Source organism: Schistocerca cancellata, chromosome 8, assembly GCF_023864275.1.
Source record: "Schistocerca cancellata isolate TAMUIC-IGC-003103 chromosome 8, iqSchCanc2.1, whole genome shotgun sequence".
NCBI lineage: Eukaryota > Metazoa > Arthropoda > Insecta > Orthoptera > Acrididae > Schistocerca > Schistocerca cancellata.
In genome coordinates, this window is record NC_064633.1 from 38,509,524 (window position 1) to 38,530,728 (window position 21,205).

A 21,205-nucleotide genomic window follows, 5' to 3' on the forward strand; every position below is an offset into this window, starting at 1 on the left:
CCCCACCAGGAGACCTGAATGGGGCACTATTTTACCTCCAGAATATTTTACCCAAGTGGACGCCATCATCATTAAACAATACAGTAAAGCTGAATGCCCTCGGGAAAAATTACGGCTGTAGTTTCCCCTTGCTTTCAGCCATTCACAGTACCAGCACAGCAAGGCCGTTTTGGCTAGTGTTACAAGGCCAGATCAGTCAATCATCCAGACTTTTGCCCCTGCAACTACTGAAAAGGCTGCTGCCCCTCTTCAGGAACCACACATTGGTCTGGCCTCTCAACAGATACCCCTCCGTTGTGGTTGCACCTACGGTACGGCTATCTGTATCGCTGAGACACGCAAGCCTCCCCACCAACAGCAAGGTCCATGGTTCTTAGGGGGGCCAAACATCTTATGACACCTGTACTCCAAGCCCTCACAGAAGCCGAACAGCACTACAATAGAGCCCATATTGCAACCAGATGTGTAATTGAGTGAGCGTTTGGTGTTTGAACCAAACAAGTTTGGGAATGTTATTGTGGCTGCTGCAGTTCTACACGAGTTTGGAATAGATGTTAGAGATGGGTTTCACTCTGATGCTGTGGAGGTGAATGACATCTGCATTTCAGCCAGATGCAGATGCTTCAGACCAAGCTGTCAGAAGGTCTATTATACTTAATTGCTTTAATTATATTCTACATAGTTTGCTAGAGACTTTTTCTTCTTAAATGAATAAATAAGTTACCAGATTGTCACTAGTGCAGTTAAAAGTGACTCATTTTATTTACCGTATTTACTCGAATCTAAGCCGCACCTGAAATATGAGACTCGAAATAAGGGGAAAAAAAAACTCCCAAATCTAAGCCGCACCTGAAATTTGAGACTCGAAATTAAAGGGGAGAGAAAAGTTTTAGGCCGCACCTCCAAATCGAAACAAAGTTGGTCCATTGTAATATGAGACACAATTTAGGTCGAATGAATGACGATACAGCTACAGTAGTTTGGTTCGAGTCGAAAGCTTAGCAGTTAAGCTTTACCAGGTAGCCATTGCTATGCGTCAGGCGCTCCGTCCGTATTTATATGGATACCCTTCCTTTTTCACGTGCTTCATCTGGTTTGAATCGATTGCTTATTTTGCTTTGATCTGATAAGTGCCGTTTTCAATGTTATAGGTGTTTACGTCAGTCACTGTAAGCTGAAAATGCATTACTATACTGAGTCATGCATTGTTTGTCGCATTCTGATAGTGCGTGTTTATGGCCTGTCGCTGCTCGCGGCATGGCTTGCTTTTGTGCACGCTACCGCCGCCTACAATTCAAAAAAGAGAGGAATCATCACATTAGCGAAACAATGGCAAGAGACTGCTATTTGTTGTTACTTACACTGCTGTTTTCTTTGATAATGATCAACAAGAACCAAATAATAGACTGCGTATGATATAACATGTTCTGAACGAAAGTTTGGCGAAAATTTTTCTCCGTTTGAAAATCTTTGCGGTCGCTTCTTTAGTACATCAAATTCTGCACAGAAATTACTCATCTTAGATTTAAAAATCTAGTCAGTTGCCGTGCTTCATTTCTGACTGTATCACTATTAGGCATAAGAGTAATACGAATATAAACATGACACGATACGTATATTCTTCCGCGTTTGCAGTTGTCTCACTCTAGTTTCGTAGTTTATTTGGCAGGCAGGATTTAAATGAGATAGAAGCAAACACGAAAGAATACATGGCAAAATGTTTATATTCGTATTATTCTTGTGGTGAAGAGAATACTGCATGTGATTCACATTTCATCAGGTTCCTATTAGCAACCATCTCTTCCCACAGGTAGGAAAAAATTCAGAACGTAGAGTTGGCCATATTGACAAAAATCCCAGTATTACCAGTCGGATTTTCGTAGTACATTGAAATTCGAAGATGAACAATACGGAATTTGTATTTACTTCGTTGGATAATGTATGAAAATGCAGTGGTCGAAACTCGGGCGGAGAAAAATGCTCGTCTCCCAATTTTTTTTTTTTTTTTAATTTTATTTACTGACACAGAGGTTTTGGCGCCAGTATTTATCTTTGTGCCTACAAAGGATGCCTGTGTAGCGCTACATATATTCGACGGCAGAAGTTAGTTGTGGCGGCACCTATCAACATTTTTCAGAACTTCCGCTTGCTTTGCACTCGATTCTAAGCCGCAGGCGGTTTTTTGGATTACAAAAACCGGAAAAAAAGTGCGGCTTAGATTCGAGTAAATACGGTATGTGTAATTTCATTTTCTTTCTCAAATGATTATACAAACTCATACAATGTTTAGATTATTTCTAATAAAAATACTTATTTTATAATATTGCAAATTCAGATAAATATTAGAACGTGGTATTAACAAAAATTAGTACTGATGCTGAAATGATAAACACAAATATTATGCCATACAAGAAACAAGAACATATAGCCCATTTGGAAAAATTTCAAAGAAATAAAAGATGTTTTATACATATGAATATTTTTTTATTCATCCACAAAACTCAAGTTTCTTGAGCACATTGGCCTGAAGTTTGCTCCATAACATTTTGAACTTATTCATAATTTTCATTTTAAGGTTATGCTCTTCTCCCGAAATTTCTATTTTTCTTTCTATTAATAACCCTTTTTCATTGTATTCCTGTTGTATTAAAAACATTTTTGATGAATGAAGCTCATCTGCTTTTTTCAAAAACTCTCGAATTTCACAACCGCACATTCTCTCCCACTTTTGCTGGGTGCATCCTCTGATAAGCTCCCACCAGAGAATGCAGGCCAAGGTTCATGACTATTGGATAAAGTTCCACCTTCAGCAGTTTCACTGCTACCTTCAAAGCAGTTATCATCATCAAAGTTTCTTGAAAGTATCACATTATCTTCAGATGTGTCATTGTTAACTCCAGCTATCCCCTTAAAAACTTGTGGGATCATATCATCAACCATTTGCTGATGAGATTTGATTCGATTTGATTTTGACAGGGAAGCTAAAACAGCTTAGGTCTAACCCGCCACTGCCCGCACCGAAATCGAGTTTATTGTGCAGTATCGCTCCCTGTATATCTAGTAAAGTCAACCAATGGCCTTATATAGTGCAAGGAGTCCCTTTACTAGTTTTTTGTTAGACACAATTTCTTCAGGTCTAGTTGTCCTGAAGATTCTGTATACCATTTGGTTTATAGGGTTGATCTTCACCTCACCTACTTCACTGCCACTTTGAAATTGTTCTCAATTACATTTAGCTTTCATTTTCTTTGCTTTCGCTTTCATGGCCTTCCAAATTCCTTTAAGTTGCAGTTGTTATCTTTGTGTAAGTGCTTATGCATTGTTTCAATTAGAATTTTTTCCCAAGCATCCTTTTTCCTTTTTAGCATGTTGACATCATGCTTTTTAGATTCAATAGTAGTTATGTGATTTTTCATTATTTCAGCAAACCGCTCTTTTTTTATTTTCTGGTATGTTTCTTTGAATGTTTCTTGGCTACCTCCATGTTGCTGCTAGCTCATATCTCAAACTGGCGCTTAAATTAATACATATTACCAACCAACAATGGACATTGGTAGCTGTAGGTGGTGGGGTTAACAATAGATTCATCCATTAATAGCATATTTCTTTTACAGATCTTATCATTAATTAGTACAATAGCAACTGTAGCAACAATGATTACGGAAGTACACAGGGTAAATAAAACAAGTAGAAAGATTTATGTATTTGCTAAGTTAATAAAGAGAGAGTTGTGTCGCATCCAAAAAAGGAACTCAAGACATTTATCTATGGGCAGAGGCTTTAGAAGACTGTGGTTCAAGTTCAAGCCTAGCAGAGCAGATCATTATAATATGGATTCTCCACATATACAGTATTTGGAAATAAATTTCTAAAGAAATAGGACCTTCTGCAAAATATATGTAAAACAAAATATAGGTCTAGAAATAGAAGGATACTGAGTGAAACATGTTTTGCTATCAGGTGTGCAATGTGTGAAACCTTCAGTGACTAACATAACAGAATGTTATTAAAGCATCACTCAGAAAAGCCAAAGAAATTCTAGTCATATGTAAAAGCTATCTGTAGCACCAAAAGTTTAGTGTATGGCCATTCATGGATGAAATACCATTTTGCAGACTATAAGACAGTATGGACTATAAGATGGACCTTAATTTTTAAGCAATTTTTAAAAAGAAATAACATTTTTACCATCATTATTATTGGATTGCAAAGCCAGACCGAAAAAATTATTAGTTTATAAAACTGAACTGACTTTTAAAATCCCTGGAAATCATCATCTGAACTTTCTTCTTCCTCTTCTTCCTCTTCAGTATCACTGTTGTCCTTTTCACACATAAGATGGTCTTCACTGCCATCAAGAATGTTACATATGCCATACTTCTTTAATAATGTCTTCTCTCATTCTAGACTATGACTGTTTTATCCACTGACACACTTGGTTGACTGTATGTCATTTTAAAGCTTCCTTTGGCATAAGTTCATATTGGGTTTCATCCATCATCCACTAGTTGCATTCCTCTTTCATATACACTTTAAATGGTTTATTTATCGAGACATCAAGAGGTTGCAATAGTGAGGTAAGTCCTCCCAGAATAACGGCAAGCTCTGCTTTTTCCCTGTCTCAATTTCTCTTTCACAGAATTTTTCAAATGGCTAGTAAACTGATCTAGCACAGGAGGAGAGTTCGTTCCAAATACAGCACCTTTACTCCTCTCCCACACTCTGTTATTCCATCGAACCCTTGTCATGTATGTGAACAACAACACCTGACGGTATTTCAGAAGGTTTTGGCATTGTTTTGTGTTTGAAAATTATCAGTGTAGTAGGATGACTGCCATTAGCACAACATGAATGGACAACAGTGCAGTGCATTTTTTCGTGTCCACTTGTTTTTATAGTTACAGTTTTAGCACTTTTCATGGCAACAGCTGCATGGTCATCAGTCTGTTTTTCTGTAGTCAAGCACGTCTCAGATTAAAATCAGAAGCCAAAAGAATCCTATCGCCTAAAGTGTGGGGAAGGAACAAAATAGGTAAAACTAAGTGTGTAACCACACTGAAGGAGAAAATGAAAGTAGCAAGCCAAAAGTGAAAGCATTAGCTAACAGGAAAAAAAGTGGTAGACAGCATTAAAACGATATAACAGACAGACTGGGCTTATCACAAAAGCAGACAAGGGCAACACTCTCATAGTTATTACCGAAAATGACTATACATCTAAAATTATGGAATTTTGTCAGGAAAATGACATCACCATAATTAATAAGGACCCACTACTGAAATTTCACACTAAAATCTGTAAAATGGTAGATAATAATGAATATTTATTTTCTCCTAAAAATAAGGTTTGTCTTAAAGTAATGAACCCACAATTGCCTAGGCTTAGAGCCCAAATTAAATTACACAAGCAAGGTTGGCCTATACGCCGTATAGTCAACAATATAGGATACCCGTCATATAGCCTGAATAAAAAACTGAATATGATCTTAAAACAGTTTTGTATATATGGAGAAAACTTTTCTGTCAATAATAGTTATGAAGTAGCAGTAAGTATACATAATGTTGCTATACAAATAAATGCTAGATTTTCTACATTAGAGATTAAAAACTTATACACCAACATCCTAGTGACAGAAACAATTGAAATAATTAGAGAAAATTTGTTGCGCCATAACATGCTTAATCATAGCGAAATTGGCCTCCTAGGGGTTACATTAGGTTTCAGTTACATTTTATTTAACAATCAAATACATCAACAAAAGTATGGCCATCTATGGGCAACTCATTTGCAGGAACTTTAGCCCACATCTTTGTCAACAATAAGGAAGTCAGATTTCTTAGAGACCACCCACACATGTACAAAAAAATCATATACTACAAATGATGGGTGAAATAAATAATCTGACGTACATACTGAGTGATATATACCCGAAACATAGTTTTACAGTCTAACATGAACAACAAAAGACTATAAATTATTTGGATCTCACCATTTCCAGTGTTAACGGACAACATATGTTTATTATTGATAGAAAACCTACCACAACAGATGCTATTATTCATGCTAGATCATGCCATCCTAACAGATATAAAATAGCTTTCTTCTTTTCCATCTTAAATAGACTGAATAGGATACTGCTGGCACAAGATCAAAGACAGAAAGAAATTAATATATTGAAGCAAATAGCAATAACTAATGGATATCAATCAACTATAGTAGAGACACTACTACGTAAAACACGGGCAAGTCAACCTCAGAAATCCGAGAAGAGGATTTTTTCGAAAATGCAATATATGGGTAACATATCTGATAAAGTGAATAGACTTTTTAGAAACTCACGACATCACAATAGCCTTTTCCTCAAACACCCTTGGCAATAGTTTAGGACATAGTATAGAAGATTCCAAAAGTAGGATACTCACCAAATCGGGAATCTACAAATTGACATGTAAGGATTGCAAGAAACTTTATATCGGGCAGACAGACAGAAACTTCAAGACAAGGTTTAAAGAACATACTTTAGGATCATCATGCAGTAAATCAGTTTTTGGACAGCACCTAGATACAGAAAAACACACTGAAATGAATACTAATGAAGATTTAAAGATACTACACGTAGTCCAAAAAGGGCCGAAGATGGATGTCTTACAAAATTTGGAGATCTTCACACATCATAAACAGGAACCAACAGCTCTACTGAATGAGCAACTGGAGTTTTATGATAGAACATTTTTCGAGTTTTTCGAAAGTATTATTGCATGTAAGGATGATACTTTTCCTTTCTTGCAACTTTGATTTTAATTATTTTTAAAAAAAAGCAACCTAAAAACAAAGATGATGTGACTTACCAAATGAAAGTGCTGGCAGGTCGACAGACACACAAACGAACACAAACATACACACAAAATTCAGGCTTTCGCAACAAACTATTATAACCATATATATATATATATTGTGGTGTCACCGCCAGACACCACACTTGCTAGGTGGTAGCTTAAATCGGCCGCGGTCCATTAGTACATGCCGGACCCGCGTGTCACCACTGTCAGTACTTGCAGACCTAGCGCCACCACATGGCAGGTCTAGAGAGGCGGACTAGCACTCGCCCCAGTTGTACGACGACTTTGCTAGCGACTACACTGATGAAGCCTTGCTCTCATTTGCCGAGAGACAGTTAGAATAGCCTTCAGCTAAGTCCATGCCTACGACCTAGCAAGGTGCCATTAGCCTTACAGTAATTGTAATTAACCGTATCTGGAGATAGACTCATTTGTATCGTCAATAGCGATGTACCACAAGGATGAATTAAAGTTAAGTATTCAAGGAGCTGCATATTTTTCTCTATAGCATTCATCAAGTATCCTGTTCCAGAACTCACGCCAGCCGGCGTGTGTCTACGCGTGCCTATCGGTAACCTCGCCCTGTGTCTAGACTGTCTTGTATAGACACAACATATATATATATATACCGCTGCTATAAAATCCACCGTTTCTAGTTCAATAACAGCTGCTTTCACGTATTTAACAACCATTTCGGCTAGTTCTAATAACTTTAACTTTATTTCCACTTCCGTTTTTCGCACATCACTGATCATTTTAGCCGCTCCCCACAGGTTTTAACGTCATTTTTTCTACAATTGTTAGCCCCATTTTCGTAATCTTTCACCACAACACCACTCCTTTAATACGTTTTTTCGAAATTTTCTCGAAATTTTCCCGAATTTCTCCGTTCTTTAACGTGATTTAGCGGCAACACAACCACCTAACCTTTTTGCACATCGCTGTCTACCAACCCAAGTTCACCACAAGATCAACTTAACCAACACTTTTTCGCCTTTTTTCATACCAGATCTCCAATTGCTTTCTAGTTCACCTTTATCTCTCCCCATATATTTCTATCTTTCTTTTTCATTTCAACCTCATGTTAAACTTTCCGCCTTCTAATACCATGTCACCCTCACAACACCCCCACAACGACCCCATTAAGTTTTATTTACATTCCCTCCGCAAACATGCCTTCACCCTAGCCAGATTACGCTCACATATTTTATTTTCTCAGGCTTGTCTGACATTTGGCATCACCCCCAAAGGCCTCACACTTAAAGTTCCCATCTCTGGCTGCAACCCTTCCTTCCATCAGTCCCTATACCAGTTCCAAACTGAACAATCCATTGCCCTCACCCACCTAATCCTTCACCTACACATCAACTCGGCCAATGAACACACCCGTCAACTCCTATCCTTAATAAAAGTCCTCAATCTTTCCTCTCCCACATCCACACCGGCTATTCAGAGCATCCTCCTACAGGCCAACCGCCAATTAGAACAGCATGCCACCCTTCACCTCAAAAAACTATCCAATCTCCTGGTTTCCCACCTCCGGAAATGCAACTCACTCAGCCTTCACAACCTTTCCAGCAAACCTCAACCACCTCTCATTGCACACAAACCCAGTCTCTCCCATCTACTCAATCTCCCACTTCCAGCTCCACTCCCTCCAAAACCTCAAAATTCCGATCAACACAATCTGGCACCACAACACCCTAATTCAGTAGTTAACCTTTCCTCCAAACCTCTCTCCCAATCCGAAACCTCTGTCCTATCCAAAGGCCTCACCTTCAGCCCCACTCCCAGATTCAACCAAACAGCCCTCGTCAAAGATTTACTGTCCTACACTCGTACTCTCTGCTGGAAGTATCACTTTGCCACGAAGAAAAATGATCCTAATCCTACCCCTAATGATCCAACTCCCCAAGACACTATCCAAATTGAACCCTGCCTGGAACAGTTCCGTCCTCCGTCACAGCGGGACCCACCTCCTCTTCCTCAAAATCACCCTCTCCAAACCTTCCAAGAATTTCTGACTTCCAGCCTTGCCTCTCAATCCTTCTTAAAAAACCTTAATCCTACTCCCAACATCACCACTGCTGAAGCCCAGGCTATCCGTGATCTGAAGGCTGACCGGTCCATCGTCATTCTTCCGGCGGACAAGGGTTCCACGACCGTGGTACTTGATCGTCGGGAGTATGTGGCTGAGGGACTGCGTCAGCTTTCAGACAACACCACATACAAAGTTTGCCAAGGTAATCCCATTCCTGATGTCCAGGCAGAGCTTCAAGGAATCCTCAGAACCTTAGGCCCCCTACAAAACCTTTCACCTGACTCCATCAACCTCCTGACCCCACCGACACCCCGCACCCCTACCTTCTACCTTCTCCCTAAAATTCACAAACCCAATCATCCCAGCCGCCCCATTGTAGCTGGTTACCAAGCCCCCACAGAACGTATCTCTGCCTACGTGGATCAACACCTTCAACCCATTACATGCAGTCTCCCATCCTTCATCAAAGACACCAACCACTTTCTCGAACGCCTGGAATCCTTACCCAATCCGTTACCCCCAGAAACCATCCTTGTAACCATTGATGCCACTTCCTTATACACAAATATCCTGCATGTCCAGGGCCTCGCTGCGATGGAGCACTTCCTTTCACGCCGATCACCTGCCACCCTACCTAAAACCTCTTTCCTCATTACCTTAGCCAGCTTCATCCTGACCCACAACTTCTTCACTTTTGAAAACCAGACATACCAACAATTAAAGGGAACAGCCATGGGTACCAGGATGGCCCCCTCGTACGCCAACCTATTCATGGGTCGCTTAGAGGAAGCCTTCTTGGTTACCCAGGCCTGCCAACCCAAAGTTTGGTACAGATTTATTGATGACATCTTCATGATCTGGACTCACAGTGAAGAAGAACTCCAGAATTTCCTCTCCAACCTCAACTCCTTTGGTTCCATCAGATTCACCTGGTCCTACTCCAAATCCCATGCCACTTTCCTTGATGTTGACCTTCACCTGTCCAATGGCCAGCTTCACACGTCCGTCCACATCAAACCCACCAACAAGCAACAGTACCTCCATTACGACAGCTGCCACCCATTCCACATCAAACGGTCCCTTCCCTATAGCCTAGGTCTTCGTGGCAAACGAATCTGCTCCAGTCCAGAATCCCTGAAGCATTACACCAACAACCTGACAACAGCTTTCGCATCCCGCAACTACCCTCCCGACCTGGTACAGAAGCAAATAACCAGAGCCACTTCCTCATCCCCTCAAACCCAGAACCTCCCACAGAAGAACCACAAAAGTGCCCCACTTGTGACAGGATACTTTCCGGGACTGGATCAGATTCTGAATGTGGCTCTCCAGCAGGGATATGACTTCCTCAAATCCTGCCCTGAAATGAGATCCATCCTTCATGAAATCCTCCCCATTCCACCAAGAGTGTCTTTCCGCCGTCCACCTAACCTTCGTAACCTCTTAGTTCATCCCTATGAAATCCCCAAACCACCTTCCCTACCCTCTGGCTCCTACCCTTGTAACCGCCCCCGATGTAAAACCTGTCCCATGCACCCTCCCACCACCACCTACTCCAGTCCTGTAACCCGGAAGGTGTACACGATCAAAGGCAGAGCCACGTGTGAAAGCACCCACGTGATCTACCAACTGACCTGCCTACACTGTGATGCATTCTATGTGGGAATGACCAGCAACAAACTGTCCATTCGCATGAATGGACACAGGCAGACAGTGTTTGTTGGTAATGAGGATCACCCTGTGGCTAAACATGCCTTGGTGCACCACCAGCACATCTTGGCGCAGTGTTACACCGTCCGGGTTATCTGGATACTTCCTACTAACACCAACCTATCCGAACTCCGGAGATGGGAACTTGCTCTTCAATATATCCTCTCTTCCCGTTATCCACCAGGCCTCAATCTCCGCTAATTTCAAGTTGCCGCCACTCATACCTCACCTGTCATTCAACAACATCTTTGCCTCTGCACTTCTGCCTCGACTGACATCTCTGTCCAACCTCTTTGTCTTTAAATATGTCTGCTTGTGTCTGTATATGTGTGGATGGATATGTGTGTGTGTGCGCGAGTGTGTACCCGTCCTTTTTTCCCCCTAAGGTAAGTCTTTCCGCTCCCGGGACTGGAATGACTCCTTACCCTCTCCCTTAAAACCCACATCCTTTCGTCTTTCCCTCTCCTTCCCTCTTTCCTGATGAGGCAACAGTTTGTTGCGAAAGCTTGAATTTTGTGTGTATGTTTGTGTTCGTTTGTGTGTCTGTCGACCTGCCAGCACTTTCATTTGGTAAGTCACATCATCTTTGTTTTTAGATATATTTTTCCTTCGTGGAATGGGAAACATTCCACGTGGGAAAAATATATTTAAAAAGAAAGATGATGAGACTTACCCAACAAAAGCGCTGGCAGGTCGATAGACACACAAATAAACACAAACATACACACAAAACTCTAGCTTTCGCAACCAACGGTTGCCTCGTCAGGAAAGAGGGAAGGAGAAGGAAAGACAAAAGGATATGGGTTTTAAGAGAGAGGGTAAGGAGTCATTCCAATCCCGGGAGCGGAAAGACTTACCCTAGGGGGAAAAAAGGACAGGTATACACTCGCACACACACACATATCCATCCATACATACAAGACACAAGCAGACAATGTCTGCTTGTGTCTTGTATGTATGGATGGATATGTGTGTGTGTGCGAGTGTATACCTGTCCTTTTTTCCCCCTAGGGTAAGTCTTTCCGCTCCCGAGATTGGAATGACTCCTTACCCTCTCCCTTAAAACCCATATCCTTTTGTCTTTCCTTCTCCTTCCCTCTTTCCTGACGAGGCAACCGTTGGTTGTGAAAGCTAGAGTTTTGTGTGTATGTTTGTGTTTATTTGTGTGTCTATCGACCTGCCAGCGCTATATATATATATATATATATATATATATATATATATATATATATATATATATGCTTATAATAGAAGGAAACATTCCACGAAGGAAAAATATACCTAAAAACAAAGATGATGTGACTTACCAAATGAAAGTGCTGGCAGGTCGACAGACACACAAACGAACACAAACATACACACAAAATTCAAGCTTTCGCAACAAACTGTTGCCTCATCAGGAAAGAGGGAAGGAGAGGGAAAGACGAAAGGATGTGGGTTTTAAGGGAGAGGGTAAGGAGTCATTCCAGTCCCGGGAGCGGAAAGACTTACCTTAGGGGGAAAAAAGGACGGGTATACACTCGCACACACACACATATCCATCCACACATATACAGACAAAGAGTTTGGGCCAATATATATATATATATATATATATATATATATATATATATATATATAATTTCAAGTTTCCGCCGCCCATACCTCACCGGTCTTTCAACAACATCTTTGCCTCTGTACTTCTGCATCGACTAACATCTCTGCCGAAACTCTTTGCCTTTACAAATGTCTGCTTGTGTCTGTGTATGTGCGGTTGGGTATGGGTGTGTGTGCGAGTGTCCCCCTAAGGTAAGTGGTTCCGCTCCCGGGATTGGAATGACTCCTTACCCTCTCCCTTAAAACCCACATCCTTTCATCTTTCCCTCTCCTTCCCTCTTTCCTGATGAAGCAACTGTTGGTTGTGAAAGCTTGAAGTTTGTGTGTATGTTTGTGTGTATCGACCTGCCAGCGCTTTTATATATATATATGGTTATAATAGAAGGAAACATTCCACGAAGGAAAAATATACCTAAAAACAAAGATGATGTGACTTACCAAATGAAAGTGCTGGCAGGTCGACAGACACACAAACGAACACAAACATACACACAAAATTCAAGCTTTTGCAACAAACTGTTGCCTCGTCAGGAAAGAGGGAAGGAGAGGGAAAGACGAAAGGATGTGGGTTTTAAGGGACAGGGTAAGGAGTCATTCCAGTCCCGGGAGCGGAAAGACTTACCTTATGGGGAAAAAAGGACGGGTATACACTCGCACACACACACACATATCCATCCACACATATACAGACACAGGCAGACATATTTAAAGACCAAAATATGTCTGCTTGTGTCTGTATATGTGTGGGTGGATATGTGTGTGTGTGTGCGCGAGTATATATATGACAATTACTATTATGCATTCCTTTGTAACTGACATCCATAAGTTTTCTAGTTACATGACATCTAACTATGACCTCAAGATATTTGCTGTAAGCTTTACATAGTTTTATGATAATCCTATGTGGCATGTAGTGTGACGGTGTCCTAATGATGAAATCCATACCATAAACCAGTAATGGACATAGCTGATACTTCTCTCAGCATAATGTACAGTTTGACAACTACATAATTATTTAGATAATATTTTCTTTTATGCAGCTAACAGCAATACGACAACCGACATCCATTAAAATAAAAATCATTACATCATCACTCACTAAATATCGTTTTTAGTATCATATTAAATATAAAGGCAAAATATTCGTATTTTTGGCGGACGCCTCTATACACAATGTAGGCGGCCAATATCTTCTGCACTATGATGATGGAGTCATTCCGAAGTGTGTATCGATCCTATTGTTGCCTAGGCGACGCACAGCAGTGTGGCAAAGGAGGCAGCCATATTGCGCCGCTACCATGACCAGTCTCCTTAGTGCCTGGACTAGGCAACAGATAACATCGTAGCAGAGAAGACAGCCATGTTGGGTCACTACCATGGCAACAGCATCTATAGTACCTGGACTAGAGGGCTTTGTATATACGCTTACAGATAGGCACACTTAGACTTGTTATATAGGATACAAATAAGCACAAAGTAAATAGAATACAGACAGGAAACTGTTTTCCCTCTGCCATAGTATATTATGAATGAAGTTAAGGTAACTTACTAATGTTCTTTTATAGGTTTGACATTGAAAAGTTTTTTCTCATACTTTTTAATGTTTATTTATCTAAGGGTGTTTTTTTTAAGTGAATATGGTTTCTTTACATTGTAATCTTAACACAAATCGTATTTATACTTCAATTTTTAAGCCTAGACATTTGTCACTGCTGGTGGTGTTGCTTACACTCAAGTGTTCATAGCTTGCTATATAAACCCAGACATAAGGTAAAATCCTTACAGTCTCCTGCCACACCTTGGTAGATGTGACGCCAGCAGCAGTCAACCAGTGGGTAAAACATTACATTTATGTAATCCACTCTTCTAAGATGGTTATCATTAGTTTTGTCTAAGATATATATTGTAATTTCACTGTGTGTTTACCCTGAAGACGGTCCCTGTGATGGGTTGAAACTGGTCATCACTAAATAAATAAAAAAATGCGATTAAGACTGTTTTCTTAATACTAAGTCAACCTTTTTCTGTTTAGCCTCTTGGTAAGTCAGCCTGTCCATGGTCTTGTACTTCATAATTTTCCTCTCCTTTTGGAGTACCACACAGTCCAGCAAGCAGGGGGAGTGATGCGCTCCACAGTTGACACTGGTTGGAGGAGGGGCACATGGAGTATTCAGATACAGTGGACACCAGCAGTCTCAACATAAGGCATTGGAATTGCACTGGGAAAACACATGCCTGAATTTCCAGCACTTAAAACACCACACAGGGTGGAGGGAGGTATCGTTTCATGTCTCATTGGTATACCATCATATTGACTTTTTCAGGTAACGGATCACCCTCAAAGGCACCAGTAGCAACCCTGTTATCTTTAGTTCCCCTATAGACATGCCACATGAAGTGAACACCCTGTCGTTATAAATTGGAGCATAGCTCATCGTCAGACTGCAACAGGAGGTCTCGATGAAAAATAATCCCCTGGACCATATTTATGATTTTATGGGGAGTGACCAAAAAAATATGACCCAGCTTGTCACAGTTGGCCCATGACTGGGCTCGAGATGTTGTCTGAATCAGGACAGACCCATTGCGTATTTTGCACAGCACCACCACTTTCCCAAACTTATCCTCTAGGCTTTCTATAATAATAATAAATAAATAAATAAAAATCATGTACTGAAATTGAGGGCAGCAATGCAAAAGCAGGAATATTGAACTTGATTTCAAGTGTTCCTTTACTAAGGAAGACATACATGTACCACCCAGTTCACTTCAGTTCAAAGACAGCAGTGTTAGTGGCATTGACAAACAGCTAAAATTACTAAAATTAAACAAGGCACCAGGGCCTGATGGTACTCCAGTCAGATTCTACACAGAATTTGCAGCTGTGTTAGTCCTATTTTAACAGTAATATACCATAAATCCCTTGGAGAAAAAGACCCTGTCTCCAGTAATTGGAAAAAAAAGCACTGGTCACATCCATCCACAAGAAGGATAATGAAAGTGATCCACAAAGTTACCATCCAGTCTCACTGATTTCCATATGTTGTACAATCATAGAAAATATTCTGCACTCAAGCATAATGAGATGTCTCAAACAGAATGAAGTCATCCATGACAACCTGCACAGATTCCAAAAACACTGATTGTGCAAAATCCAATTTGCACTTTTCTCACATCACATCCTGAAAGCCATGGATCAATGACACCACAGTGTGTATACACAGACAAGGGGGAAAAAATTCTGGATTTTTCCTGGTTAAAAACATCATTTTTCTAGGTGAAAATACACATTCCCCAGGTTACGAGATACACCTGGTGAAGTATATTTTTTCCATGTTAAGTGACAATATACTTTCCTTTGCAGCTGCAAAACTTAGCAATGCTTTGAACTGTGAAGGCTTTATACGTCTGCATAGAACTCCCCGGAACTTCAGTAAATGAAAACCATCACTAAATAGCAAGTTTCAGAAAGATCTCTGATGAGCAGCACCATTCATGCTGCATATTTTCTAATTATGAAAATATAAATACGAATTCAACCAAATACAGCACAACAGCTAATGAAGCAATGAAATCCAGACTGCAATGTACATTTGTCACTCAGTCATAGCTCATGTTACGTGGTCTTGCCATCCAAATATAGCAGATATTCAGAGCATATGGCATGTGATGTAGTCTGCTGATAGCATCATTACTGTTAAGTAGTGCAAACACAGAAATATTAAAAGTTAATTGTGTAATTAATATACATATAGTATACTTACCCAAAATGAATCAAAGATCACCTCACTACTGAAGTCACACTGCTTTATGCACATCTCTGGCACATATAACTGGATAGATAAAAAAATCTACACACCAAGTGATAGCAGGAGAAAACACACATAAGTTAAGGAAATGTGCAAGCTTTCAGAGCCAATCGTTCCTTCTGGCAGAAGGGCTGAAGGGGAAGGAAAAGGGATGAAGGAAAAGGACTGGTGAGATTTAGGAAATTGAGAGAGTTATGAAAAAAATCGCCTAGAATCCTGGGTCAGGGGAGACTTACCACATGGGATGTAAGGAAAGACTCCACTGATCCAGGTTCTGAGCGACAGTGAAAATGGGTCAAGATAAACAATTGCAGAGGAAAAACAGCTGAGTATACAATTTGAAGGTGGGGTTGCAACCAGATGTTTTTATTTTTTGCAATGATTAATGTACCTATGGTTAGCAAATGTACAACAGATAAAAACAGAAAATATTTCCCCATCCATTTCACATGGCAGTGTTATAACTATTATCTACTTACACCAAAAAAGTGTGATATACATAAATCATTGCCATATTTCAACATCATTTTTTGTCTTTTTTTGGCACAATCAGTTACTTACTTTATGACATTTTCATACTGAAGTCCTTCATGTGCAACAAGGTAGCCACCATAATACAGGGTAAATGCATATGTAAAAAATGGTCCACATTGCCCCAAAGCGAATACCAATCCTCTAACTCTGGTTTTTATTCTTGTAGTTTTATGGCATTCTGCAAGAGCTGCTGTGTATTTTTCCAAGAAGGTGATCTCACTTCCGAGACTGACCACTGTTCGAATACTGGAAATGGCTTCTACAGCAATCTGGAAAACACATACAGTTGATGAAAAACTAATCATATTTATTATCAAATTCAAGCAACACAATAAATTTTGTAGTTGATGTTTCAGAAACATGTAGGTTTACAAATTAAAATTCATACTTAAATAAATGCTGGTGACAGTCTTCAGTCAGACTTTCACTTACACAGTATATCTAGTTAAACTCTTCTTGTAAACACAAAGTTTCATTTTTGTGTACAGCAAATATTATCTTTACCTTTGATGCTCCTTCAAGGGCCTCCTTTTCATGAAGACCTTGCCCCCTCATATGTCGTGACTCCAGATAAACACCAATGAAGACAATAGGAACTGCAAGTATAGCTACAAGTGCAAGTTTCCAGCTATAGTATACTGCAAGTGCAAACCCAATTACAAGTGTTGAAGTTGACTGGAGGATTGTGCTTATACGACTCCCTGTAGCCTGTGTAAAAGCAAAATTTTATGTTAGACACACTGAATGAAGACAGTTAAAAAATAACATACATAATACAGCATTCATCAATTTTTTTAAACATAGGTAATGAATTTTATTGGTAATATACTAATGCAGAGTGTGAAAGCAACGTTAATCTTTCACTTGTAATTGTTCTTCTTCCCTATATTTCTGCAAAAGGTTGGGTATTACTGCCTTCATAGTGGATCAATGTATGTGTTGTATCCCATGGTGAAGGTTACAGCTGAGAAAAATACGCGTGTGAAAAAGAGAAAACAGAAAGTGATGTTGGGCAAGATGGTAGATGGCAATTTATGTAATGGCAGAGAAAAACCTAGACAAGCATTCCAAGATTTCCTTAAATGTTTGTATAGCTCAAGGTACAAATCAGAAACAGAGATAGTTAATAATGAAAATAATTACATTCCAAAGGTAACACCACATGAGGTGCATAAAGCCATTCAGTATATGAAGTAAGGAAAGGCACCAAGAAATAATTGTGTTTCAATGCAAACTGTTAAACTGGTGCATGGATATCATAAAAGGAACCCAAAACATTATTTATGGAATGAAAGCAGACTAAGGCAGTGCCCCAACACTGAAACAATGCTGAACTAGTCTATTTCACAAAGAACAAAGACAGAAAATATTCACCAAAAATTAGTATAAACTATGTAGATAAAATTAGATTTTAACCAGATGAAGAATGCAGCTGGTTTTAAAGATAAAAGTAACAGAATGTACCAGCCAATAGTCAAGAACAAAATTACAGAACAGAGCTACAAGTATAAGTTACCACTTTTTTCAGATTTAACAAAACTGTACCAACACCATTTATATAAGGCATTGATTCATGTTATATTAGTCTAAAAAAATATTTTCACATCAAAGCTCCCATTAAAGTCCATAAGGATAGTGAGACATTCAGAATATAGAGAGGTGCAGGCAAGTAGATACTATATCACCAAAAATATCCTCAGAAACCCTACAGGACCTCTCCAGATCATTAAACTGAGGGAAAGAAGAAGAAATGTGTGTTAACGGAAAATATCTGAACCACCTCAATTTTATGGTTGCCATTGTACTGTTTGCTTTGGTGTAGATAAGTTTTAACAAAAAAGCTAATTTAACAGAGCAAGTTTGAAAGTAAGCTGGAAAATCAATTATATGACCGAAATAATGTAAGAAATGTAGGTGGTAGTGTGGGGATGGCACATTAAAGCACTTGAGGCAGATGATATTACATACAGATGGTAGAAATTTTGATGTGACAAGGTCACACACCAAGTGACAGCAGGAGAAAACACACGTAAGTTAAGGAAATGTGCATGCTTTTGGAGCCACATGGAATAATGGGGTTACTGCTCACATTCGCTCAGATGACATTTTTACTCAATGTGAAAAACATGAGGAGTCACACAGCTTTGATTTTTGTTTTCTAGTAAAATCTCAGCTATTAATTGTGTTACATATAATTTTGTACTGATAAGATTTCACTAAAATGTACCAGATTCCCTACGTTTTGTGTGTTGTGAGAACACAAGTTCTCATTTTTCCCCAGGTTCTCATCCAGAGGACAAAGACTATGAATTGTTAGTTGATCCACAAAATTTGCATTTTTGTGGTGCCAGTTGCCTTCAGCTGAGCAATGGACATTCCCACCTCCTTAGTTCATGTCAAGACAGTTTCTTTCACAGAATTTGTGTGATGTCAACGGTGTCTAGACAGGGTGTCAAAGCAGTTCGTGTGTGGCAAGATGGGTCGCTTTCAGTCAGGTTGTTTACCATGTTGTTGTGCCAAGTGACACTCCATGTTTTATTTCCAGAGTTCTACAGTGGCAGTCCTGCCACTCACCACCCAGCCCTTGCTTGTGATGCCATCGACACCAACTCTCTCGTTGCTGGCATCAGCCCAGTTGGTGCTGGCCCAGTTATAGCCAGTCGTCTTAACAGTGTCCCTTCCATCAGCACTGGCCATGACACTGCTGGCCTACCGTCATCGCAATGCCTGTCTGTGACAGCGGCAACCCCGTTGTCAGTCTGGAAATTACCAGCCATGTTCTGGGCAGTCTGCATTGGTGGTGGGCTGCCTCCCCCTCCCCCACCCCTGTGAGCATAGTGCAACTTTGGGGTGACAGTACTGCCCCACTACGAGAACTTGCGTAAACAGCTCTTACCAACACTGATTGTGTTTTTACCATGGGGTTATGTTTCACCTCCACAGCATTTCAGGGCACCAACCTTGTCGATAAGAAGTGTGCCCGTTGCAGCAGAGTGTGCTTTTTACAGGGCACTATTTTGCTACACCAGGTCCTGTGCCCTCGCAGTGCCACACAGATATCCATCCACGCCCGTCTATTTAGGCCACTGCTAGACTGTACAGAGTGAGTTGTGCCCTATGCCTCAAGCTGGCAGTACCAGCAGTCCCATCTGGCCACATTAGCAGTTCACTATCAGCACTACAAGTTGGTGGTACCAACAGTTTCATCTCTGAGCTCCACACTTGCAGGCCCCTCCCAATTCATTGTGGTCTCCACCAGCAATATGTCAGCAGTCATATGCTAGCAGCAACAGCCCTGTAATGTCCCTGATTTTCATGCCACTGCCTAACATGACTCTGGGGTTCATTGTGTAGGCACATCACAGAAAACGACATAGGAGCGACATTTATGTTTCCTGTTGTGTGGATATCGAAAAGTAGCAGCTAGGAACTTTCCTCTTCTTTACAATTTGTTACCATCAGAATCTCACTCACATTAATTAATTGAAAAGCCAATAACATGTCAAAGCTATTATAAGTGTAGCCATACATGGGCAATATAAGTAATAGTACACTTGCGAACTGTTGTGATGAAATAAATCTGTACAAAGTATTCCTTATGCCTCAAGTAGGCACTATAATTGGTAGGAATGTTTGAAACCATACTATTTACTTAAAATCACTAAAATCCAGTTACGATCATTGTCTACGACAAATATTTGAAATCTGATGTTATCTGAAGCTAAAAAAAACAATATAAATTTAAAATATGAGTCTTACTATGTAATTGGAAAGCATTGTTCTGTCTGAGTGAAATGTAATTATTGTAATTAACAGGATTAACAGCTGCAAATATAGTAAACAACCTATTTTAAGAAAGTTCCAGATTGTATTTTGAAAGACTGTTGTTACTAAAATGAAGTACATTTTCATTGAAGCTAGCAAAGATGCTAGGAAGAATTTTTTTCCATGCAATCCACCAAAATGCAAAATGTATTGTTATATTTACAAGGTGTACAACTTTGCTTCTGCCGTTTGCCAATAGGTGGCGACAACGGTAAGTAGTGGTCAAATGAAACAGCTTGGACCTCTGTCAACATAACCACATTCGAACATTAGTCGATTTGTCTATGCATCATAAAGTTGTTCTTGATTGAAAATGTCAGTTTATGAGCCAAATTCTTGTCATTTGCAGGAGGTGTTACTGTTTTGTTTCAATAGGAAGAAAACAGTGGCTGAGTCTCATCGAATGCTCTCAAGTATATACAGTAAGGACGCTATTAGTGAAAGAACATGTCGCGAGTTGTTTGAAGAGAGAATGTTTTTGAAGATGCAGAATTGGAGACATTGCTGAGTGAAGACTCATGTCAAACTCAAGAAGAATTGGCATGATTAGTAGGAGTGACACAGCAATGCATTTCAAAACGTCTCAAGGCTATGGGCATGATTCAGAAAGAAGAAACTTGGGTCCTGTGTGAGCTGAAACCAAGAGACATTGAACAGCATTTGTGTGTTTGTAAAGAGTTGCTTCAGAGGCAGAAACGGGATTTCTGCATCGCATTGTGACCGGGGACAAAAAAGGGTCCATTACGATAACCATAAACGCAAAAAATCATGGGTATATCCCAGCCATGCTTCCATGTCGACGGCCAAACCGAATATTCATGGCGCCAAGATCATGCCCTGCATTTGGTGGG

At 40.0% G+C, this 21,205-nt stretch overlaps 1 protein-coding gene across 1 annotated transcript in view; it reads right to left on the reverse strand.

Annotated features, from left to right (window-relative positions):
- Positions 1 to 21,205, reverse strand: part of LOC126094634 (multidrug resistance protein homolog 49-like) — a 437,775-nt gene that overhangs the window by 41,809 nt on the left and 374,761 nt on the right. The window contains exons 18-19 of the mRNA XM_049909121.1: positions 17,034 to 17,237; positions 16,557 to 16,798 (exon numbers count right to left, since the gene is read on the reverse strand). Of these exons, the coding sequence (XP_049765078.1) occupies positions 16,557 to 16,798; positions 17,034 to 17,237 (446 nt within the window). The remainder of the gene's footprint in view (positions 1 to 16,556; positions 16,799 to 17,033; positions 17,238 to 21,205) is intronic.